Source organism: Schistocerca gregaria, chromosome 5, assembly GCF_023897955.1.
Source record: "Schistocerca gregaria isolate iqSchGreg1 chromosome 5, iqSchGreg1.2, whole genome shotgun sequence".
Lineage (NCBI taxonomy): Eukaryota > Metazoa > Arthropoda > Insecta > Orthoptera > Acrididae > Schistocerca > Schistocerca gregaria.
Genome location: NC_064924.1, coordinates 502179035 through 502206349, shown reverse-complemented (window position 1 = coordinate 502206349; position 27315 = coordinate 502179035). Strand labels below are relative to the sequence as shown.

The 27315-nt window shown below is 40.7% G+C and overlaps 1 protein-coding gene across 1 annotated transcript in view; it reads left to right on the top strand.

Annotated features, from left to right (window-relative positions):
* LOC126271954 (aromatic-L-amino-acid decarboxylase-like) overlaps positions 1–27315 on the top strand; it is a 205268-nt gene that overhangs the window by 153740 nt on the left and 24213 nt on the right. The window contains exon 10 of the mRNA XM_049974392.1: positions 5820–5910. Within this exon, the coding sequence (XP_049830349.1) occupies positions 5820–5910 (91 nt within the window). The remainder of the gene's footprint in view (positions 1–5819; positions 5911–27315) is intronic.

The following is a 27315-nucleotide window of genomic DNA, read 5'->3' as shown; positions in this document are numbered from 1 at the left end:
AAACAATGTGCATGTTTCTATCTCTTTCCAGTCCAGAGAAAAAAAATTGGAGGCCTTAGAACTTGAATGCACCACGTACCAATTCAATTCCAAAGGATATTTAATAGTAATGACATGATAATAATACATAATTTTTTCAAATGAGATCCATAAACTCTTTCCGCTCGCGGGATTGGAATGACTCCTCACCCCCTTCCCTTAAAACCCACATCCTTTCGTCTTTCCCTCTGCTTCCCTCTCCTGATGAAGCAACTGTTGGTTATGAAAGCTTGAATTTTGTGTGTGTGTTTGTGTTTGTTTGTGTGTCTATCAACATGCCAATGCTTTCATTTGGTAAGTTACATCATCTTTGTTTTTAGATATATATATAGGGGTCCCTTTTCAATTTATATGGAAAATCAAATAACATATTGACAATTCTGTAAGGAACCAAGAAATTATGAACTGTTTTTCAGACATAATAATTATAAGGGGACTCTTGCTTTTTTTTCTACAGATCACACATACGATTCAAAGAAAAAAAAGGAACTAATATATATGTAAAATGATCACATTATGTAGTTTGAGCTACTTCATCTAAACAGTGCATGTTGGTTTCAAAGTATGGGATAAGCTTCAGGAGTAACCCAAGAAAAAGAAATTTATTGCTGGCCTAGGTGCTAAAGCCATGAGAATCAAGAATCAAGAATTTTTTATTCACCGTAGATCATTTTACAATGATAATGGCTTCATCATACAATATGTACTAGTACATACAGAATAATAAAATAAACTTCTGTCAATACATTATAGAATACATTTGAATCATGGCAGTGTACCAAATTACAAAGGATAGCTTTTAAAAGTTAACGCAACAATCTATCTTATAATCTAATATAATATGGTATTTTATTGTTTATAGTATAAACTTTGTAATTACACACGATTAACCACAGCACAAAATAATATGTATAATTACAGACAACTTTTAAATGCTTATATTCTCCTCAGGCATCTAAAAGAATTCTTTAATGTTATAGAATGGATGATCTGACAGCCAGCTGTACCACTTAATTTTAAAAGAATTTGTATCCATAGACTGAACATGAACTGGCAGTTTATTGAACATTTTGAGTGGGTTAACTTTGTAGGAATTTCCTGTTCTCACTAATCTGTGGCGCAGTATGTCTAAATTACCGTTAGCCCTGGTGTTGTGTTCGTGTATTTCCCTTCTGGCAATAAATTCTGAAATATTATTTTTAATATAGAGTACAGACACATAGATGCATAAATTTATAATTGTAAGTATTCTGAGTCTGGAAAAAAGAGAACGACAGTGCTCCCTATGACCTCATTTACAAATTATATGTATGACATTTTTTGTAATTTCAATATGTTTTTGATGTGAGGGGAGTGCCCCCCTATAATCAGACCATATGAAATATGTGACTGGAATAGCCCAAAGTATCTCACCCTGAGGTACTCCAAGCTCACTACCTCCCTTAGTTTCAAGAGAAGGTATGCCACCCGAGATATTTTTTCACATACATGATTGACATGTTCCTCCCAATATAGTTTTGAGTCAGTGTGAATACCTAAGAGTTTTATCAACTTATTGCCTACTTTATTTGATGTTCCCATTAAAAGTTGTGTTTTGTCAGGGTTGCATAGGAGCTTATTGGCTGCAAACCAGTCCAGGGCCTTATCTAGTGTTTCTTTTGTTAGGTTATTCAGATCTGAAATGTTCTGATGTGTGATTAGTACTGTTGTATCTTCAGCACAACACACAACAGGGTGAGCTATATTTTTAGGTAAATCATTAATAGTGACAATGAATAAGAAGGGTCCCAGGATAGACCCTTGTGGTACACCTGTGCTGATCTCCATGATGGAAGAATTTAAATTTCTGACTGAGACAAATTGTTTTCGGTTACTTAAATAAGAATTTATCACAGATAAAGTGCCCCCTCGCACCCCATAAAACTCTAGTTTCCCCAGTAGTATGATTTCCAAGATGGCCCCTGTTGTGTTCTTCCCCTTTCAAAAGCCAAACTGATTGTTACACAGGATATTGTATTTTCAAAGAAGTTGCTTATTTGTGTGTGTATCAGCGCCTCAAATACCTTTGAGAATATTGGAACAATGGAGACTGGTCTGTAGCTTTGGGGGAGATGTTTGTCTCCTTTTTAAAAAACTGGGACAACTTTTGATACCCGAGTGCATCCGGAAAAACTCCAAATTCTACACATTTATTAAAAATATAAGCTAATGGTTTGGCGATTGAGTGTATTGTCTTTTTAATTATGTTATTTGATAACCAATAACAGTCCATACTTTTAGAACCTGAAAATTTGGATACAGCTTTTATAACATCAGCAGGTGTGACAACCCTCCATTGAAATGCCATGTTAACAGGCAGTGGTGTTCCAACAAGGTTCATTGCAGATGAATTTGTTGCTTTGATACTGTTACTTATTTCTTTAACTGAGTTTAAAAAGCACTCATTTAATTCTTCAGGATCAAGCAGAGCTGTTTCTGTGCGTTTTGGTGTATTCTCTTGTTTTATTATTTGCCTGGCTGCCTTGCATTTATTGGGAGCTCTTTCTATATAGTTCTCCACTGCTTTCTTTTTTGCCAGAAGAAGTTTAGCTTTATAGTATTTTTGCATTTCAGATATGACATATGAATGTTCACACTCTGTTCTGCCCCTTGGTCAGAAGCTTGTTTATTCATCTGGTACAGCATATGCAAGTTTCCTCTAGTTTCTACTAGCTCTTGTGTGAACCAGTTCAGACTTTTCTTTTTTATTTCATTTGGATATCTATTTTTTTTACTGGTGAGCAAGAATACCATAAATCTGTGTATTTTTTAAAGAAGTTACCAAAGCTAATTTCAGCTTTCCTTTTTTCAGATTGGCAATTGTATATAAAGTACCAATCTGCACTTCCTAATCTATCAACAAACATATTTACGTACTCTTCCTTCTGTCTTCGTACCACTAATACTTTAGATTCTTCTGTTTTAACTGGCTGCCTCTTACAGAGTGTAAGGAGTAGTGGCTCATGATCTGCAAGTCCACTTCCTGCAAGTCTAACTGTAAGATCCTCCCTATGGAAATTCACAATAATATTGTCTACACAGGCATTCATACGTGTGGCACAGTTATTTGTACAATAGAGGTCTAATGATCTTAGCGTATTCAAAAATGTCCTAGCAACTGGTCTCTGTGTGTTTACCATTTCTATGTTGGAATCACCACATATAGCAATTCTCGTTTTACTCTTCAATATTTTTTTAATTATTAATTCCATTTTTCAACAAACAAATTTACATCACCATCTGGCGACCTATATAGCCTAACTACCACTATATTTTCATTCATTAGTTTTACACAACTAAACTCCCCATCTAGTTCTGAGGAGTATGTAGATACATCAATTCTGGAAAACATTATTCCTTCTTTGACAAAAATTCCTGCCCCACCATTATTTCTCTGTTTTCTACATATCATGTCTCCCACAACATACCCTTGGGGAATGAACATATTTACTTGTTCTTGTGTTAACCAGTGCCCAGATACACATATAACATCTACATGCTCAGTGTTACATAAATGTTCTAGTTCTAAAATTTTATTTCTAATACAACGTATGTTAACTTGTAGAAAAGTTAGTAGTTTGCCTCTGTCTGTATTCCTCTGAGAGCAATTTGACTTTATATTTGAAGTTGTAGGTTCCCTTAATGTCTTTAATCTTGATGCACTGTGATCATATGTGTTATGATAGTGACATTCCTGTTCATCCACTTGATGACTCACTTTGTTAACTGCTTTCGTCTGTGAAACCACTGCTGATCCCACCAAAAATCCTGGTCCCTCGGTTGTGGTTTCTTTTTTCGAGTTGACTGCTGTACTCCTCGTGTTGGTTTTCTCATCCCTTGAGCTTGATTTGCTGCTCTTCTTTTTGCAAGTAGTTCTCTCTTCTTATATGGTGCCTTCTTTCCTGCCACCTCATTTGCTGCTTCTTCAATCTTTTGCACTGTCCTCTTGGGTACGTTTATTGCTTGAGTAATTGTCCTCTCCACACAGAGTTCACTTTTAAGGATTCTGTTGTTATTTGTGCTGGAGTTGTGTCAGTAACAATTCTCACTGATTCTTTATCTGAGACTTCAATATCCTTCCATTTAAGTTCTATTGTTGTTTTGTACACTTTCCTGTTTGTTTCCACTGATTCATAAATCCTTGTGGCAATTAGTTCTTTACCAGTTGCATTAAGATGTCGTCCATGTACTGTATAAAGCTCCTTGTTGCTAGGAGTATTAATAAAACAAGTGTTATGGAAGCCTTCCACTATTTTTTTTTTTTTTAGTTTTCTATTTGCAGATTGAATTTCTTGGTTTACACAAGACCATCCAGGCAGGTCATGTCTATGAGATACACCGACTACAAACACCTTTGTATTTGTATTTTGTAATGCCGACAAGGCTTTATGTAGTGAACGAATTGCCAACTTGGTTTTATTCTTTGCTACATCATTAGCCCCTGCCCAGATAACTGCAAAATCTTGACTTGTCAACTTATGGAGGTCATTGCATTTTTTTTAGTATTACACTAGTGGGGGCACCTGGCATCACCTTCCCTTCAACACCATATTTATTTGAAGCTAAGTTTAAAATGTTTCTTGCACAGTCTCTGCCATTACTATCTGAGGCAATGAATATTTTGGGTTTTCTATTCACTGACTGGCTCTCTGGAGCAAAGGTTTGCATTTTCATTGCTGCACCCATAGATTGATTTCCTTTTTGAACTGCATTCTGTGTTGTGGTATGCACACTGCGTTGTGAATCGTGATTTATGTTGGGTGCATCAAATCTGTAGTTTTTGCACATTTCCAGCTTGCCTGATTCTCACTTCTGTAGTTCGTTTGTTAGCAAACATATAACTGTTTTCGCATACTTAAGTTCCTTTCTTACTATTCTGAGTTCATTGTGTAACTTTTCTCACTCACATGGTTTTAACGGGTCTGTTTTGATTTCGTCCATATCGTCACCGTCAGTACGATAACAATCACTGCATTTCCAGCTTTTCACTCTATTCGTGTTACAGGAACACGGTTTATTCGACGCTTCCTCACTTATTTCGTAAAGAGTATCAAATTTTCCGAACTGGTCGTAGCCATTGTGCACTAGTTAGTTTGAAAGCACAATATGTCCCTGTTCTTTCAACCGATTGCCCTATTTTTAGTCACTCACCAAGAACAATTACTAATCCACATATACACACCATAATATGTTTAACTTAAGCTCGTTAAACAATCAAAGTAACTTATTTTGTTCACACATTTATCAATACACACTATATAGCCATTCCAAAGAGTCTTTAAGCAAATGTGGTATCCTTTTCCTTGTTAATATTTATTGCATACTGTCAGCATGGGGCAGGAAATTACTGGCTCAGATACTTCTTCTGACAGCCACAAGTGGCTGCTTATTCAAGGGTGGTGTCCGAAGTTCATTCATAAAAATAAAGAAACTTTGATGTTAATTGTTGATGAAAACATTGATCAAATGATAAAATGGAAGAGGAATTTTTGTCTGTATATTATCTGTACTTTCTGCAGGCAATGTGTCTGTATGAATTGATAATTCACCCTGTATAAAAAATTTATCCTTCATTCACAAATCCTATGAGACAGTGTGCAAGTAAATTGCTGTTATTAAGTCTATCAGAGTTGAGTATGTCATAGAAAATTTGACTTTTCATCTACATGAGAATATGGCTATCACATGTCAATGTTGCCTTGACTTCCTAGCATCTGACTTTTTTCTTTTGTTATTTCAAGGTTGAAGGATGCAACAGAACTTAGCAAGAGTTTCTGTGTAGAGCGCATTTACCTTGAACACAAGATGCAGGGGAAAAAGCCTGATTACAGAGTAAGTATCACACTGTATGATTAGCAATGAAAACTTTCTGGATATTAATTATTATGTAAACTTAATCATGTTCATAGCAGCAGATTAATTATCCCTATACTTTTTAATGGTGATATTGCATATATGGTTTAACAATAAAGTAGCAGTTCCTATGTTAGAAGTGTACCTACAGGGTATTTGATCAGACATTCAGCTATATATTACTTCTTGTGTAAAATGCTCTTTTATTTACACAGTTTAGAAAACACCAATTATCATCAAAAGAACAGATACTAGTCTGCAAAAAGTACTCAAAATTTATGAAATATTGATTAGGTTTGTGATGCAGCTTATTTCTCATTACTTCAATTTTTTTCAGCATATGATCACCCCCACCATAACCAGATATGCCTGTTTCATTATTACATTAGTGTAGAATCACAAAAACTGGGAGAGTAGCTAAATACACAAAATTAGTGTTTAGTCCAAAGACCTAAAGTTTAGCCACTGAACTCAAACATGTTGTGCTCAGTAGTATGTTCTGCCACTGGGTGGTCAACTCTGCTCTTGGCCACAGTTTGCCAGTGGCCATTCATTCTGATGGACAGCTGGTTGGTGCACAGGCCTATATAAAATGCGGTGCAGGTATTGCAGGAGAGCTTCGATATGAGAGCTGCTTTCATAGGTGTGTGGGAGTGACAAGTTGATAGTCGACAAGACACTGAGAGATTCTCTTAGGGAGCGGGGTTCTTTGGAGGAAACAACCAGTGTTCGTTTCCCGTGTTAACATATGTATCTGTTGTGTTTGTGCAGTACAATAAAGGTGGTCGTTCGCAGTATAAATTCCACACAAGTGTTTTCCTTTATGTAGTGAAATTACTCCTACATAAGAGGTGACCCCGTAACTAAGCAGTGAGACAGTAGGCAAGTTTCTTTAGATATTTTCTGTGACGTCTCGTATCAACATGTCATCTGCACAGAATCTCTTCCGCGACATCGACGGCGTCATCCAGAATATCAAGAAGGAGCTCGATACGATGCAGCAAAACCCTCAGTTCACCATGCCACGGACGCCTACATCTCAAACCGACTTCATCCACGATGTTACATTACCAACCGCGCCGCATGTGCCGGCAGGTCCCGCGCTGCCGTCACAGGATATTGCCCCGCACAACCAGCACAAAGGACATGCCGATATCAGACCAAAAGTGCTCCCATTTTCATCACCTGCATAGGTACCACTCCCATGAGTTTCGCACTTTCCGTTCGCCAGTGATCGTGGCCCACCTGCGTTTCGGTTACAAATTCGGCCCCCACCTTTCATTCCCGAGCGTCCGGAAATTTGGTACGCTATTATGGAGAACGTTTTTGTGCACCAACAAATAGTTGATGATATTGAACAGTTCACGCTAGTGATATGCAACCTGGACCAACGTGTGTCATCAGTGGTATCAGATATAATTATGCAACCCCCACCACAATAATCCTACGCCACTCTCAAGACAGCTTTAATTTCATGTTGTACAAAACCTGTGGACCAGCGGATAACACAGCTCCAGTACCATGAAAAATGCAATGACAGGTCGCCTTCAGACTTTTACCGGCATTTACATGCTATGGTGGACCCTTCCGTGTTCTTAGACACATTACTTTTGCACATATGGCAACAGCAGTTACCTCCGCAGATGGGCTTAACCTTAATTGCTTACGAGGGCTGGCCATTAAGCGAGCTGCTGCAAGTGGCCGATGGAGCGCACTCCCTGTTTGACTTGTGCGCCACAATGACAGCCGCTGCAACCACCTCGGCCAACGACATCAGTCGAGCATGGCTGGAGCTGGTCGACGCGGCGACTCCAGATTGTGCTGCCACGACCGCATGATGAGTGCTGGACGCGACCGAAGATTTCCGATCACTCCGCACTGCCATCGATCAGCTGACCGCCCAGCTGCAGCGGCTAGAGCCACGCGACGTTACGAGGCTGTCACACACACGCATCATCGCCAGCCGATGCGCCTGCCGCATCACACAAACAACAGCACCGGTTATTGCTGGTCCCACCAGCACTTCGGCATGCAAGCTATGAAGTGTAAGGCACCATTCTTGCACCCGAACACATCCCACGGCCTGCTTTAGGCACAGCCAACCGTGACAACAAGCAACTGTTCCTAAACTGACAGACGCTTGGAAGGAGAACACCCCCATTTCAACACGAGCCTACGTTATGCAGATTGACTTCTTACACAGCAGTAAGGTATGCTGCTTCACAAAGACTTTTCGTTCCTGATCGCTCTACAGGATGGATGTTCTTGGTTGACACCAGCTCAGATGTCAGCACTCTGCCTGTAAATTTCTTCCCTTCAGACAAACGCACTGAAGAGACCACTTTGAAAGCAGTCAAAGATTCAGTCATCCACTGAAAACACTGCCGATAGACATTGAGCTACCAGAAAAATGCAACTGGACCTTCGTTATGTCCGATATCGACCAACTTATACTAGGTGCTGATGTCCTGGCAAAAGATGCATTGTCCGTGGATTTACACAAGTCACAACTCATCCATTCTGCCAATGGATGGGTTATTCCGGGAATACAAGGATGTCTGACCTCTCATGCATGCCAAAGGGTAGATAACCTCAGTGCACCCACCTGGGAGGACACCATAGCAACGAAGGAATCTGACGGGCAGATGGCTAAAATGACATCAAAACAGTTGACGACACAACAACAGGCTCCTGCTGTTTCAACCGCGAAGGCGACACCCAAACCACAAAATGGAACAAGAAAGAACAGGGCGAAGCAAGGGACAGTGCACCACATCCGTACAACTCCAGGCCCACCAGTCTCCTCACACGTTCTCAGGCTTGCACCTGATCGCTTGTGGGAAACCAAGCCCATTTTCAACGAGATGCTACAGGGAGGAACTATACAGCCATCCAACAGTCCGTGGTCCTCTCCTCTGCATGTTTCCCATAAAAAGAATGAGTCATGGCACCAGTGCCGTGATTATCAAGCTTTGAATACCCGAACTGTTCCAGACAGATACCCTGTGCCACATATACAGGATTTCACCCATTCACTGGCTGGAGGCAACCATATTCAGTGTTTAGGATTGCCGTAAGGCTTAAAATCAGATTGCAATGGCAGAGCAGGACATACCAAAGACTCCAGTGACAACCCCATTCGGGCTGTTCGAATTTTTGGTGATGCCATTTGGGCTGAAAAATGCTGCCCAGACATGGCAACGGTTCCTAGACAGTGTGCTAAGAGGGCTATCATATTGTTTCGCCTATTTAGACGATATTCTGGTGTTTCTGACCATCAAAAACACGTAAGCAAGGTGCAAAGCAGGCTTAGTGCTCATGGAATAACACTTAACAAGGACAAGTGTGTGTTTGGGCAACCCTTGGTAACCTTCCTGGGTTATAAAGTGCCAGCTCAGGGCTTTCAAGGCACTGCAAAACAGCCTTCACAACGTAGTGGGGCTTCCACACCCGGCACCAGGAGCTCAGCTAGCCCAGTAGTGGACGCAAGCCAAGTTGCAATTGGCGCAGCACTGCACCAGAGAGTGAAGGGTCTTTGGCAGCCACTTAGTTTTTTCTCACAAAACTACAGATGAGTCAAACTCGTTGGAGTGCATACGACAGGGAGCTCCTCGCAATGTATGAAAGCGCCAGGCACTTCCGCCCTTCGTTGAGGGCAGGCAATTCACCATATACACTGACCATTAACCTCTCATGGCAGCTTTCTACAATGTCAGCGATTCATGTTCCAACCGCCAGGCCCAGCATATAGAGTTTATATGCCAGTTTTCGACAGATGTGCATCACATCCATGGTGCCGACAACATTGTGGCAGACTATTTCTCACATATTAATGGGATAAGTCCAAGGTTGGATTATTCCGAATTGACAAGGGCACAGGATTCAGATGCACAGCTGCAGTCCTTGTTGGGGGACCCATCCACTGGCCTGCATTTACGACTTGTGGAAGTCCCCTGCAGCCCATGTAAGGTATGGTGAGACACCTCCACAGTTAGACCACACCCATACATCACCACCCAGTTCCAACGAAAGGTGTTCGACAGCATTCACAACCTGGCACACCCAGGAACCAATGCCTCAGTGAAATTAGTGATGGACCGTTTTGTGTGGCCTTCAATCAAGAAAGATACACGGGAGTGGGCCTGCAGCTGCTATCAGTGTCAACATAGCAAAGTGGGACGCCATGTTCATGCTCCAGTAGGACAACTCCCAAACCTAACAGCACGTTTTGGGCATGTACACATTGACTTTCTTGGAACTCTCCCCCCTTCAGAAGGTTACATGTACTTGTTTACGGCAGTGGATTTTTGCACACGGTGGGCAGGGGCTACACCAATCAGGGAAATTTCTGCAGAGACAACTGCACGGGCATTCTTGGAAACTTGGGTGCCCATTTTTCATTACCACCCAAGGATGCCAGTTCAAGTCGACACTGTTCCAACAACTGTCAAAACCCTGCGGCTTCCAAGGAAACTGTACTACTAGCTACCACCCAGCCAGCAATGGTATGGTGGAAAGGTGGCACCGGACTTTAAAGGCTGCCCTGATGTACCACGAGGACTCATGGACTCAAGCGTTGCCATTGGTTTTGTTGGGGTTATGGACCGCATTAAAAACAGACATCAATTGTGGGTTGGTTGGTTGTTTGGGGAAGGAGACCGGACAGCGTGGTCATCGGTCTCATCGGATTAGGGAAGGATGGGGAAGGAAGTCAGCCATGCCCTCTCAGAGGAACCATCCCAGCATTTGCCTGGAGTGATTTAGGGAAATCTCATACCAAGTGCTAGGACAGGACACACACACACACACACACAATGGATATCCTCCTCCAGGGAAAGTCGACCAAGGTTTCCATTGAGTGTGTAAAACCCACTTGGACAATGACAGCACTGACTACAGTCTCACAGACGACTTCAGACACAACTTGCAACGGACCCACACCTTCCACAGACCGCAGAACCAGACAGCTGTGACCCACAGGAGCGCCACACTAGGGGACCTAATGCAGCAACAGAATCAGCAAGCAGCACCCACACCCGCACTCCACCATACCGGGTGCTCCGCACTTCGGTGGGGGGGGGGGGGGGGGGGGGAGGGGGGGGCTGTGTCTGAGTGACAAGTCGACAGTTGACAAGGCACTGAGAGATTCTCTTTGCGAGCGGGGTTCTTTGGAGGAAACAACCAGTGTTCGTTTCCCGCGCTAACATATGTATCTATTGTGTTTGTTGTTCACAGTATAAATTCCACAGAAGTGTTTTCCTTTATGTAGTGAAATTACTCCTACAGGTGACTTTGCTTCTGGTGGGGTGGGATAAGCCTGTGACAAGACTGGAGTTGGATGTAGTAAGTGGGTGAATTGGCCAGGTCTTGCAGCTGGATTGTCCACACGTATGTGACCAATGTGGCAAGGTTTTGGGAGTGGGAGTAGCATAGGGATGGACAGGATATTGTGAAGGTCGGTTGGGCAGCAGAATACCACTTTAGGAAGGGTAGGAAGGCTTTAGTTTAAATAACAGCTATCTGATCACTTACATGTCTCTGTGGGAAGTGAAATTTACAAATAAGTCATTTTTGGTATTTAGCTTCTAATTAAACATTACTAGTTTTAAGTGTAGTATGTTCCTTATGTAGCGAGACATAGTGCAAATTACTAATCTGAACTTGTATCATGTGATACAGCTAGTGTTTGGCATCACACATTTCTTTTATTAAATTTAGGCTCATGCCTGATTCTTTACATAGTCCCCAGGTACTATCATGCCTCTCCCATGTTTAAAATATGCATTAGTGGGGAATCTATTTCCTTCAAAAACAGACTATGAAATGTCCTGAAGATGTCTTGTATGCTGTTACAATAGATAAACAAGAATTATCTACATGTAGTTCTATTGCACTAAAAAAACCTGTGTATATCAATTGCACACCATGTGATGCTGTACTTGGGATAGAAAGCAACATATCTCCTTTCTTTAGTTTTTCAACAAAATGAAGTTTCTCAGTCACAGTTATTTATCACTAGTTTTACTATACCACAAGTAACGTGCTGTTCACTGTAACAATGATCATGCACGTTCAGTATCAGTTTGTTAAACTAAAGATCTCTGATGCTTCAGTGAAGTATGCTCCAATTTTCATTGTTAGAAGTCGTAACACAGTTGATGGGTAGTTTTGGAGGGGCAGCTGTATTACATTTTCTCATGATCTATTTGTCCAAGATGACCTGTGTTCATGCACAAAAGGAGTGGTTAAAAAATTACTTCACTGTTTCTTTCTTTCCACTAGCCATCTGTCCAAGATAGTCACAGTATACTCTTTTTCATAGTGTTTTCTTGAGTTTTGATGAAGCATTAGCTCAAAGCTGTAGACTGTTTAAAGCATATAGTTTCCCAAATTTCTTATTATCTTACAATTTAAGATTATTGAGTGGCTTTCCACACTGGTGTGAAGTTCTCTGTTAAATTTCTGTACTCCTATCATGTAATTATTTGGAAAACTGTTAAAAATTTCTGCATAATTCTTATTTGTAGTTCTTATTGCCTTATTAACACACCAGGATTGATTTAGGTCATACCTGTGGGGAAAGTTGAGAACAATTATGTTGATATTATTCAGTTAGTGTAAAGCTATTTTTAAGTAATTAACAGCTCTAAAACCTTCATTGTGTGGAACATAATCTGAACTGCCACAATATACTTGTCTTTCATAGTCTTATGGAAAATGTCACTTACTTAAATAACATTTAATCCCTGTGAGCAGTTATACGTCAAAGTTGTCTGTCACTCAGCAAAATTCCCTTGATTTTTCTGCAATTTCAAAAGCATTTATTACATTTCATCCCCTCTTCAATCCTCTTCAGTGTTGACTTCCTCTTGTTTTTGTTTCCAAATGATGCCTGGTGTAGATCCATAGTTCTTGTAGTAGATATACTCATTATGTTCAGTTCAATCTGATGCTTACTTTGAACTCTTGATACAGACACTTGTACTATGCCAGTGAATTAATTTGATGACACAGTTAATGTTTCATCTGCACTAGAATGTGCCATGTGTGAAGCACTTTGGGGTGCGATGAAATTTTTATGGATATCTTTGAGCACTTTAGTCACAACTGTTCTGGCACACACACTTTCAGTATGTGTCACAGATTTTTTTAGTATATTAGCTAACACTTATTATCTTCCAGTGGAATGGGGACAAATTGCTGCAGTGATTTGATAGTTTTGATGTGCTTAACCAAGTTCAGATGTATGTCACATGCTACAAACACCCCTTTTCGTAATGGTTGGTTTTTCACTAAAGTTCTTTTGCATTGCACAAAGCACAGAATTTTGTAGAACTCTACAGTTGTGTTTCTTTTTACCATTATCATCTGACACACTATGAAATTTTGGAGGAACTTCACAGACATTATTATAAATATCACCTCAAAAGCCACTGAGTAACTCTTGAATGGTGTACCACAACACTGGCTCTGAAAATGCATTAGGTTATAGTACTAATAGTTTACAATAAACCAAGAGACTATGTTTTTTGTTTCATTAGACTGCAAGTGACAGTATTAATTAGATTATGTAGAGACTGTTTGTAGAGATTTTAATGTTAGGGTATGTACAGGGTTGTTTTTGTCTAGCTTCAAAGACCTTCTTCATGGCTGGATTTACTGACACATTGTGTTAATGAATGAAAGCTCTGTATTGTTTCACACAATAAAGCCCCCAAGGAGAATTTAAGTTGTAACAGAATGGATATTGACTATGTGTTTCTAAATCCAAATACTTGCAGTACTTTATACATAAAACTGATGATACATTACTTATTTGGCCATGATTGTCCAACATTTAAAACAAAAGTTGCCAACAATAAACAGGCTAAGCTCCTCTTTGTAGCACCATACCCAGGGTCTGTTGCAGTCCTCTGTCTTGGAGTAGAGTGTAAGCTCTAAACCAGAGTCTCAGATGATTCTCGACTGTTACTGGCTGGAGAATTGTAGGGCCCCTCAAAAGATCAGGGCAAGCAATACACACAGGAAGCAGCAACTAGGATAGTGGATTACATGTTTCTTGCCAAAATTTGAGATATATCAGCCACATTATTCTCAGAGCATGTTCTTCCTCACAGATTGGAAATAGCAAACTTTAAACTGTAGAAGCAATCATGGTAAGGTCCCAGAATTAGTGTTGTTCATTAAAGATAATAATGCCCAGGTAGTATTAGGAACAGAGAGTTAGTTGCATAGCATCAGGATAGGTTAGACACCTGTCGTGCTGGCATATTTATTGTAGTGAAGAGTTCCGTAATATATAGTGAGGTTATTATAAATTTCAGATATGAAATAATCTGAGTAAATTAAGCATCAAGGTGTGGGTCAAATGTGATAACCAGATGCATTTATAGACGGACTGAATCAGAAGTTGTAGTTGCAGAGTGCTTCAGAAAAAAATTGTAGAATTTTGTGAAGAAGTTCCATGGCCATGATATTGTAATATGGGGAGACTTCAATTAGCCAATTGGTTAAATGATGATGGCGTCCTCTTGGATAAAATATTCCAGAGGTAAAATAGTCCCCCATTCAGATCTCTGGGTGGGGACTACTCAGGAGTACGATGTTATCAGGAGAAAGAAAATTGGCGTTCTACGGATTGGAGCGTGGAATATCAGATCCCTTAATCAGACTGGTAGGTTAGAAAATTTAAAAAGGCAAATGGATAGGTTAAAGTTAGATATAATGGGAATTAGTGAAGTTCGGTGGCAGGAGGAACAAGACTTCTAGTCAGATAAATGCAGGGTTATAAATACAAATTGAAATGGGGGTAATTCAGGAGTAGGTTTAATAATGAATAGGAAAATGGGAATGTGGGTAAGCTACTACAAACAACATACTGAACACATTATTGTGGCCAAGATAGATAAGAAGCTCACGCCTACCACAGTAGTACAAATTTATCTGCCAACTAGCTCCACAGATGACAAAGAGATTGATGAAATGTGTGATGACATAAAAGAAATTATTCAGATAGTGAAGGAAGACGAAAATTTAACAGTCATGGGTGACTGGAATTCGACAGTAGGAAAAGGGAGAGAAGGAAATGTAGTAGGTGAATATGGATTGGGGGGAAGAAATGAAAGAGGAAGCCGCCTGGTAGAATTTTGCACATAGCGTAACTTAATCATAGCTAACACTTGGTTCAAGAAACATGAGAGAAGGTTGTATACATGGAAGAACTCTGCAGATGCTAGAAGGTATCAGATAGATTATATAATGGTAAGACAGAGATTCAGGAATCAGTTTTTAAATTGTAAGACATTTCCAGGGGCAGATGTGGACTCTGACCACAATCTATTGGTTATGAACTGCAGATTAAAACTGAAGAAACTGCAAAAAGTTGGGAATATGAGGAGATTGGACCTGGATAAACTGAAAGAACCAAAGGTTGTAGAGAGCTTCATGGAGACCATTAGAGAACAACTGACAAGAATGGGGGAAAGAAATACAGTAGAAGAAGAATGGGTAGCTTTGAGAGACGAATAGTGAAGGTAGCAGAGGATCAAGTAGGTAAAAAGACGAGGGCTAATAGAAATCCTTGGATAACAGAAGAAATATTGAATTTAAATGATGAAAGGAGAACATATAAAAATGCAGTAAATGAAGTAGGCAAAAAGGAGTACAAACATCTCAAAAATGTTATCAACAGGAAGTGTAAAATGGCTAAGCAGGGATGGCTAGAGGACAAATGTAAGGATGTAGAGGGTCATCTCACTAGGGTTAAGATAGATACTGCCTACAGGAAAATTAAAGAGGCCTTTGGAGAAAAGAGAACCACTTGCATGAATATCAAGAGCTCAGATGGAAACCAAGTTCTAAGCAAAGAAGGGAAAGCAGAAAGGTGGAAGGAGCATATAGAGGGTCTATACAAGGGTGGTGTTCTTGACAACAATATTATAGAAATGGAAGAGAATGTAGATGAAGATGAAATAGGAGATATGATACTGCGTGAAGAGTTTGACAGAGCACTGAAAGACCTAAGTCAAAACAAGGCCCTGGAAGTAGACAACATTCCATTAGAACTATTGACACCCTTGGGAGAGCCAGGCCTAACAAAACTCTACCATCTGGTGAGCAAGATGTACGAGACCGGTGAAATACCCTCATACTTCAAGAAGAATATAATAATTCAAATCCCAAAGAAAGCAGGTGTTGACAGTTGTGAAAATTACCAAACTATCAGTTTAATAAGCCGCGGCTGCAAAATACTAACACGAATTCTTTACAGATGAATGGAAAAACTGGTAGAAGCCGACCTTGTGGAAGACCAGTTTGGATTCTGTAGAAATGTTGGAACATGTGAGGCAATACTGACCCTAAGACTTATCTTAGAAAATAGATTCAGAAAAGGCAAACCTATCTTTCTAGCATTTGTAGACTTAGAGAAAGCCTTTGACAATATTGGCTGGAATACTCTCTTTCAAATTCTGAAGGTGGGAGGGGTAAAATACAAGGAGTGAAAGGCTATTTACAATTTGTACAGAAACCAGATGGCAGTTATAAGAGTCAAGGGGCATTAAAAGGAAGCGGTCGTTGGGAAGGGAGTGAGACATGGTTGTAGCCTATCCCCGATGTTATTCGATCTGTATTTTGAGCTAGCAGTAAAGGAAACAAAAGAAAAATGGCAAGGAAAACGTTTCTGAAGAAGAGAAATTTGTTAACATTGAGTATAGATTTAAGTGTCAGGAGGTTGTTTTTCTGAAAGTATTTGTATAGATTGTAGCCATGTATGGAAGTGAAACGTGGATGATAAATAGTTTAGACAAGAAGAGAATAGAAGCTTTCGAAATGTGGTGCTACAGAAGAATGCTGAAGATTAGATGGGTAGATCCCACAACTAATGAGGAAGTATTGAATAGAATTGGAGAGAAGAGACATTTGTGCCACAACTTGACTAGAAGAAGCGATCAGTTGGTAGGGCATATTCTGAGGAATCAAGGGATCACCAATTTAGTATTGGAAAGCAGCATGGAGGGTAAACATCATAGAGGGAGACGAAGAGATGAATATACTAAACAGATTCAGAAGTATATAGGTTGCAGTAGGTACTGGGAGATGAAGAACCTTGCACAGGATAGAGTAGCATGGAGAGCTGTGTCAAACCAGTCACTGGACTGAAGACCACAACAACAACAGAATGGGAGAGTCATGCAATCAAAACTGTTGCCACAGACCAGGATTCTTGTGTCATTATTCGGAATGTCTTGTTCAAAACCTGCTTCAAACAGATAGTTGGGGGGAAAACTAGTGAGGGTAGCATATTAGATCTACTAACAACAAACAAATCTGAATTTTTGGATCAGTTAGCGTGGAGGGGGTCATCTGTCACCATCATGCTGTGATAGCATCAATGACTGAGAAAGGCAGGAAAATATTGTTGTTTGGCAAGAGTGACAGGATACAAATCACAGAGTATCTGAGTAATCTACATCAAATATTCAGTGCTGAAGGCAGTGTTGAAGATAAATGGATAAAATTCAAAAGCATCATTCAATATGCCTCTGACAAATAGTTCTGAGCAAGGGCCAAGCAGTGGGGAAGACCCACTGTGGTTTAGTAGCCATATTAGAAAGTTGCAACGTAAAGAAAGAGAGCTTCATCACAGATTTAAGAGAACTCAAAACCTAGTTGGCAAACGAAAGCTGAATGAATTGAAACTGAGCATAAGGGGAGCAATGAGAGAAGCATTCCATGGCTTTGAAAGTAAAATTTTGTCAACCACTTCACTGAAAACCCCAAGAAACTATGGTCTAGTGGCTAGCTTTTCTGCCTCAGGACCACGGGGTCCTGGGTTCAATTCCTGGCCAGGTTGGGGATTTTCTCTGCCCAGGGACTGGGTGTTTGTGTTGTCCTCATCATTTCATCGTCATTTGTGACAGCGGATAGATTGAAAATGTAACAAACTGAACTGAGTGAAAATTGGGACTTTGTAAGGGCACTGATGACTGTGCAGTTGAGCATTACAGAAGCCAAACATCATCCCAAGAAGCCATGGTCTTACGTAAAATCAGGAAGCAGGTATCAATCATCCATTCAGTCACTCTGTGATCATACTGGAACCAAAACAGAAGCTAACAGAGAGAAGGCTGATATACTAAATTCAGTCCTCAGAAACACTCTTCCTCAAAGATCATCATACACTCCCTCACATGAATGTCAAAATGGCAGTGACAATAGGATAGAAAAGCAAGTACAATCACTTAGCACTGGAAAGGCATCTGGACTAGATGAGATACCTGGAAGATTCTACAGAGATTATGTGAAAGACCTTCCTTCTCTTCTGGCAGAAGCTTATCGCAGGTTGCTAGAGCAACAAAGGGAACCTAATGACTGGAAAAAATGCAGGTCAGTTTCATTTTAAAGAAGGATTGCAGGATGGATGCACATAATTAGAGGCCTATATTTCTGATGTCAGTCTGTTGTAGAATTATGGAACATGTTCTGTTGTCACGTATTATGACATTTTTTGGAGAAAAAAAAATCTATAAAAATCAGCATGGATTCTGCAAACAGAGATACTGGGAAAACTCATATCACTCTTTTCATCCGTGAGATCCAGAGTGCTGTAGACATGAGTGTTCAGCTTGATGCTGTGTTCCCTGACTTCATGAAGGTATCTCACATAGTTCCATAATGTCATTTAGTAATATTAATATGAGCTTACTGAGTATTGGAACAGATTTGATACTGGATTCAAGTCTTGCTTGCACATTGAACTCAATATGTCACTATTAGCAAAACAAAACTGACAGACATAAAAGTAATTTTAGGAGTACCCCAAGAAATTGTGACAAGACCATTACTGTTTATCATATACATAATTCAACCACAAAAAAAGTAGCTTGTTTGACCGATTCTGGAGTACTACCAATCAGTCTGGGGCACTTACCAGGTTGAATTAATAGAAGAGACAGAGAAAATCCAACAGAGAGTGTCACATTTCAACATGGGATCACTTAGCTGATGCAAGAGCATTACGGCGATGTTCAACAACTCCAGTGTCAGGTGATACAAAAGAGGCATTATGCATCACAGAAATGTTTGGTATTGAAATTCTGAAAGAGTACATTCTGGAGAGAGCTAGACTACATATTATGTCCTCCTACATAGAACTTGGGAAATGACCAAGAAGAGAAGATGTGAGAAATTAGAGCTATGTGGAGATTTACTAATAATAATTTTTTTCACATGCCTTTTGCTAATGGAACAGGGAAGACGAGATAAGACAGTGGTAGCAGAATTACTCTCCACCAGACACCATCAGGTGGCTGTGGAGTACAGATGTAGATGTAGATCTATATAACTAAGTCATAACCATGGGATGTAACCTTAATATTTAAACAGAACTCACAGGAAGAACACTGAAAAGATGCTTACGAAGCAAACTGAGTAATGAAAAAGGTAACACAGGCTTAAACATATTCAAACAGTAATTATAATCTTATCTTCCCCCAAAATGAATGCATATAAAATTAACCAGAATCAGAATTTGGGATGAACAGCACCCAAAACTAAAACATCTTCAGTAAAAAAAGAGAAATCTCCTGCAAATTCAAACAATAGGCTATAACTGAGAGTAGAAACACCATATCACCAGAGTTGTAAAATCATCCAGTTCATTAAAAAATGACAAAAATAGATAACATCAAAGACTGTAGCAAAATAAAGCAATCTTTAGACTTATTAAACAAGAATTAAATTAAAGAAGTTATGTGAATGAAACTTTATTCCCAGGAAAAAGCTGTGACAAAAATAACATCACACTGAAATTATTTGCTAAGAACTTTGAGTAATATTTCTTAACAGTTGACTTACTAATGATTATATTAGGTGTACTTTTTGTTCCACTTAATCCACAGTGAGGAGACCCTGGGGGATTTGGAACATTTCAGAAGACAAGAATAGACAATAAATATTTACAAAATAAGAAGAGATATGCTAATGTACCTTCCACAGATCTCAGATGAAATTGCAATTCTTCATGTGGAGTCAGTAAAAAAATCTTAAGTATATTTACATTTAAAATCCTTTTAAATGTAAATATGCTTAAGATTTTGTCACCAAACATTAAATGTTTAGTACACTTAGGTGCTTATGATAATTCTTAGGCAATTGTAGTCAAGCATCATAATTAAAAAAAAAAGCATCTTACCAAATTACATTTACAACAGTTAACACTGTTTATGTCACTGACAAGCATTAGCTTTAAGAATACTGCCCTTAAAGACATTACAAAAATTACCATGTTACTAAAAAGTTGTTATTTTTCTGGTTGTGATGTTGGTCACAGCAAAGTATTAACATTTAATGCTGACTTGATAGGACCATTCTTGAGCTATTCTTGCATTCAGCTGATCAGACATCTCAATATGTAGTTTGACAGTAAAGAGTGTAAGGTGTGACAGTTAAGAAATTGAAGACTTTATTGTCAGACAGTAGCCAGTGAGGCAAGACAGATGTCAGAACTGCTGCAGAACAAAAATCTTTGTTTCCCCTTGTCCTAATAACAGGTGAGTCTAGTTATATGCACTTTCATATGTATCTGTTACTGGAATTAAAAGTTTGACAGGTAACTGATGACCAGAAATTATATCTAGTGCATTTTTATGTATATAATTAAGCAGTATAATCATACCAAGGAAAATTCAGGTTGGACTAACAACAATATTATGAAAAGGATAGTTTGCTATTCACCATATAAAGGGGATGTTGAGTTGCAGACAAGCACATCAAAAAGACTGCTAAGCTTATGAGCTTTCAGCCAAAAGGGCTTCTTTTAATGTGTAAATCATGCACACATTCTTGCTAGTGTAACTCACACATACACATGATCACTTCATATGGCCACCAAGGCAATTGTGCTTAATTGGAGGAGCAGTCTGGGCGATGGGGATAAGTAGGAGGCTTGGGTGGGGAGGGGAAGAGCTAGCAGGATAGGGGTGGGGGAATGTGTAATGCTGCTTGTGGAAGCATTCAGGAATGTGGTGGGAACAAGATAGCACTGCTAGGTGCATTAAGGAGTCTTAGGGGGGAGAGGGGGGACAGAAAAGGAGAGAAGTAGAGGAGGGGGGAGAGAGAAAGTGAGGGAGAGGGAGAGGGAGTAGTGGGTGTGTTGATGGAATAGTGTACCTGTGTACCTATGAAGTGCTGGAAGTGCTGGGGTTACAGGAATGTAGGATCTATTGCATGGAGGTTCCCACCTACACAACTCAGAAAAGCTTGTGTTAGTAGGATGGATGCAGCTGATGCTCGCTGTGAAGCAGTCATTGAAGTGACATAAGTCATATTTGGCAGCATGTTCAGCAACTGGGTGGTGCAGCTGTCTCTTGGCCACAGTTTGTTGATGGCCATTTATGCAAACAGACTGCTTGTTGGTTGTCATGCCCATGTAGAATGTGCCACAGTGGTTACAGTTCAGTTTGTAGATCACATGATACTTTCATGGGTAGCCCTGCCTTTGATGGGATAGGTGACCTGACTGGAGTAGATGGTGGTTGGAGGCAGTATGGGACAAGTCTTACATCTGTAACAGGAATATGAGTGATGAGGCAAGGGATTGGGAGCAGGGTTGGAGTAGGGATGGGGCAAGTATATTGTGTAGGTTCAGTGGAATACCACTGTGGGATGTATGGGTAGGATAGTAGGTAGGATATTCCTCATTTCAGGGCATGACGAGAGGTAGACAAAACTGCTGGAGAATGTGCTCCAGTTGTTCTAGTTCTGGGTGGTCCTGAGTCATGAGGGGAGTGCTCCTTTGTGGGCAGATGGTGGAAATGTGAGAGGCGACTGGAGATACAAGGCATAGGAGATCTGCTGCTGTACAAGGTTGTGAGGGTAATTTTGGTCTGTGAAAGCCTTAGTGAGACCACTGGTATATTTGGGAATGCTCATCACTACAAATGCAATGGGCATGATTGGCTGGGCTCTATGGAACTTGGTATGGAATGGATGGCAACTGTCAAAGTGGAAGTATTGCTGGTTGTTGGTAAGTTTGATATGAACATAGGTAGGCATTTTTTGAGGTGGAATTCAACATCAAGTAAAGTAGTGTGTTGGGTTGAGTGGGACCAGGTGAAACGAATTGGGGAGAAAGTGTTGAGGTTATGGAGGAATGTGGATAGGGTGTTCTCACCTTACTCTAGTAACAAAGTTATCATCAGTGAATCTGAACCATGTGAGGGACTTGGGATTCTGTGTGATTAGGAAGGATTCCTGTAGAAGACCCATGGATAGGATGGCATAGGATGGTGCCTTGTGGATATCCATTGCTTTACCATGGATTAGACTTTATGGGATCCATTCAAAGATGAAGTCATTGTGGGTGAGGATATGGTTGGTCATGCTGACCAGATAGGAAAGTTATTGGTCTGTAATAAATCAGGCATTGGAAAAGGTGGTGTTCTGTAATATCAAGACCGTGAGCATTAGGGATGTTAGTGTGGAGGGAGGTAGTATCATTAATGACAAGCAGGGTGCTGTCTTATAAAGGAACAGGTTAGTGTCTTTGATATAGGAGGGTATATTATGGACAATACGCTGAAGATGTGAGTCCATAAGAGTAGAGTCTCTCAGAGGAGGCACTGTAACTGACCACAGTGGAGCATCCTGGGTGGTTGGGTTTAGGGGCTTTACAAAGCATGTAGAAGGTAGGAGTGTGGGGAGTGTTAAGGAGAGGAGAGAGACAGAGTCAGGGAGAGGTTCTGGGACTGGCCTAAGAATTTGAGGATAGATGGGAGATCCTGTTGTATTTCTGGAATTTTGTCACTATTGCAGGGCTTGTAGGTGAATGAATCTGACAGCTAGCAGATTACTTCCACTAGGTAATCTCTGCAGTTCACAAACACATTGGAGGAGCATTCATCAGCAGGTAGGATTATACAGTCAGGTTACTCTTTAGGTGGTGGATTGCAGTTCCTTCTGCAGATGTAAGGTTAGCTTCCATGTAGAGGAACTTGGGGAATGATGGTGAGGCAAGACTTGGGGTTAAGAAATGATGAAATGTTTATAGGGGTGGGAGTGAAGTGTTTACCCTCTGTCTGCAAATTTTTTGGGCTTCTCAGTCCCTAATTCCCGTATCCCATTGGTCACATTGAAACTGTTGCCCTCCAGGAACCAGAGCAGCATGCGCAATGCCAGCTCAAAATATTCCTTGGACTACCACTATCATATTCCAAATCTCCCCCATGTTCCCTCATAGCCGACAAACCCTGCCTCACAGACCTACTACATTTACTACATACTCAGAAACTCTCTCTCACCACCACACACAATCCAGAAACTAAACACAGTCATTAAGCTTTCTTCCAAAAGTCTTAGTCCCACAGAAGCAGCAGTCCTTCCCTAAGGCCTTACCTTTCACCCCACTCCCAAATTCAATCATGCTGGACTTGTTATGATCTTCTCTCCTTCTCCTGCTCCCTACAGTGGTAAAGCTTTTCCACCATCAATCCTACCAATCAAATTCAACTCAAACCCAATGTTGAACTCTGCCTCATTCAGTTCACTCCCCCACAAAATTTGCCTCACCATAATTCCTGAAATCCCTCAACATGGAAGCTAACCTTACATCTACAGAAAGAACCACAATCCACCACCCAAAAACTGATCGCAATATTATAATCTGACAAACGCTCCACCACTGTGGGCTAGAACTGCTGATATCGCCTGGGAAAAGGACTGATCCTAATCTTATAATCTGACAAAGGCTCCACCACTGTGGGTTTGAACTGCTGCTATTGCCTGGGGAAAGGTCTCTGCCAGCTGTCAGATTCATCCACCTATATACGCTGCCACAGAAACCCCCCTACAGTCTCTCTTCAAATCCTTAGGACAATACCAGGAAAGACTTTCCTTCTCATCCCATCTGGTAAGTTCCCTGACCCTGGGTTCTTGGTGACTTTTCCAAACTCTTCCCATTTCATAAACCTCACCAGTCATTTTCCTTTATCCCTCTTCCTTTCCCTTCAACCATCCTTCCAGAAAAAGGTGCCACTGGTTCCAAAAGCTTACAAAGTTAAATATCTTTATATATATATATAATCACCTGCCACCTCTCAGTGAGTAAATTTTTTATCAATCCAATTACATTGTATTTCAAAAATTGACCATATTAGTTGACATTCTCAGATATTCATATTCTCAGCTATTAATTTCCATTAATTTGTTATAAGTGTTTGCTATGTTGTAACATTTCATCATTGCCTTTGCCCTGAAGAAGAATGCCATGCTACTCCTGGTTGGCTGAAAACAAAATAAGAATTAACATTGGTGTCCCAAGAGGAGAAGCGATGAATAATAATCACTAGGTCATGACACACCTGGATCATATTGGATAACGAACTTCCCAGTCAAGCACCACTAACATTCCACAACATGCATTAGTAGCGATTGTAACCAAGAGGTTATCATTGATCAATGCTTGACCACAAATGGCAAGTACAGCAATGGGAGCAAGTGCAGAAGCTGACTTACCATTTCTGGTGTCTTCCATATTGTTGCTCAGAATAAGCTTTGCTATGTGAACTTTGTTTGTCTATGCCTCTCTGATTGTCCCAGTCCACAGAAAACTTTCAATTCACTATTACAAAATTGCAATATGCCTAACTGAGTGCACACTGGTCATCTTTGGGCAAAATACAGAACTTATTTATGAGCTTTGGGCTAGCAGCACTGATGCCCATCCATCACATTTGTCACCAGAACTCCACGTCCCTAACAATGCCATTCCTGCCATCCTTCCCTCTTTCAATGCTGCTATGACATGAGCCACCGTATTTTTCATAAAAGTGAACATGCATCATTTTAACTAACTCTCATTGACTCTCTAGCTATTCAGTTGTGGAATTATGATTTTATCTCATCTTTGTTGATGCATCCTGCTTTACCGTAATTGTTTAACAACAGAACTATCATTTCTTTGCTGGAGGGTGCTGGTAGGACCAGCCCATCTTTCTCAAAGTGGAGTCAGTCTACAGATACAGTGTTTCAGTTTTTGTTCATCTCTATCATGGCTGTATTCCTCCACCTCCTGGCTCATGCATGTTCACTGCAACCCCACACCAATACTCAACTCAGCTCACTCCAGATGCCCTTGTCACTGCCACACTACAACCCATGCTGACCAGCCTCATATCAAGCTGAATTCTGATTCACCCCTCTTAAATTAAACTTGCTGTTATTTTTGTTTCAGTGCTCTTACAGCAACCATGTTTGTTTCTACAATAATTGATTACTATTAATTGCGCTAAGCTGGAATGTGGGAGTTCATGGACATCACATGGGTGTGAAATGTGGTAATCCACATTTCCCACCCACCTCCATTGGTAAACAATACTCATATAATCCTTTTTACTACTTCAACAACTGTCCTGCAAGGATTACTCTCCTTCAGCTGTCTCTTCTTTCTTTCCCCTATTTCATACATCTTAACTGCCTTAGTGATGACTGAACTTCATACGACTGTTTAAATTATTTTTCTAAGATCACAAATTATTTTTCTAAAGTCACAGATCTTCTTCAGACTGATATCTTATCTTATGATTATCTTCTTCATCATTCTTAATTTACTAGGCACATGTAATGTTGATATTACATATTCTACAGACAGTGTCCTCCCACTGCAATTTCCACCTTTTCAATACTACCTTTTCCTACTGGCATGTTTTATCCTTACATACTTGTTGGTCTGCTTTTAGTTCCTCATGATGTTCTGTTTTCCGTAACAACAAAGGTGTAACCCATGTGGCCAGGCTTTGTGTTAAAATTTCCAGGAATGCACAATGCGAGGGCCAGGGAAGTCTTGCATATGGCCTGAGGAGGATATCCAGATGGGCAACAACTGCACAATATGAGAGGCCCATGTGGCCGTACATGGTACTGGCTTGAGGGGTTTTGGAGAGGCAACCAAGCAGGGGTGGTACAGAGTGTGGATTGGTGGGAAGTGTGTCGTGTCCTATGATATTGCCTGTTGGGAAATAGCACATAAACATTAGGCCACTGGCACTTCCAAGAGGAAAGACAATGGGCTTGTATGAGGCTAGCAGAACTGCTGGGGCTGGTGGAGCAAAGGGACTGGTGCTGACAGCATTGGTGCTGGTGGCACCAGTGGTGGTGGTGGTAGTGGAAGGGCCAGTGGCAGATGCACCAGTGACGGATGTGCCTGTGATGGAGGTGCCAGTGACAGACGTGCCAGTGTATTCATAAGGATTAGGGATAGACAGGGAACCAAGGAGTAGTGCAGAGGAATATACTGGCTGCAGCAGCATGAACAGTGTCATAGCAGACTATAAGTTGGTTTTGTAAATGAACATAGGACAGGGTAGCAAGGTCTGCACTAGGGTTGAGGATCTGAAGAATGTTATAGGTAGGAGCACTTAAGTAGTCAAGGAGAAAAGTTCATTGCAAATGCCATTATTTAACCCTTTCACTGCGCATTTATTCTCAGCAGCTCCCACCATGTGCGGGTTATTTTCCCCCACAACAACCCCATTAAGTTTTATTTACATTCCCTCCGCAAACATGCCTTCGCCCTAGCCAGATTACGCTCTCATATTTTATTTTCTCAGGCTTGTCTGACATTTGGTATTACCCCCAAAGGCCTCACACTCAAAGTTCCCGTCTCTGGCAGCAACCCTTCTTACCATCAGTCCCTATACCAGTTCCAAACTGAACAATCCATTGCCCTCACCCACCTAATCCTTCACCTACACATCAACTCAGCCAATGAATACACCCGTCAACTCCTATCCTTAATAAAAGTCCTCAATCTTTCCTCTCCCACATCCACACCGGCTGTTCAGAGCATCCTCCTACAGACCAACCGCAAATTAGAACAGCATGCCACCCTCCACCTCAAAAAAACTATCCAATCTCTTGGTTTCCCACCTCCGGAAAGACAACTCACTCACCCTTCACAACCTTTCCAGCAAACCTCAACCTCCTCTCATTGCACACAAACCCAGTCTCTCCCATCTATTCAATCTCCCACTTCCAGCTCCACTCCCTCCAAAACCTCAAAATCTGGAACCACAAAACCCTAATTCAGTAGTTAACCTTTCCTCCAAACCTCTCTCCCAATCCGGCCTCACCTTCAGCCCCACTCCCAGATTCAACCAAACAGCCCTCATCAAAGATTTATTGTCCTACACTCGTACTCTCTGCTGGAAATATCACTTTGCCACGAAGACAAATGATCCTAATCCTACTCCTAATGATCCAACTCCCCAAGACACTATCCAAATTGAACCCTGCCTGGAACAGTTCCGTCCTCCGTCACAGCGGGACCCACCTCCTCTTCCTCAAAATCACCCTCTCCAAACCTTCCAGGAGTTTATGACTTCCAGC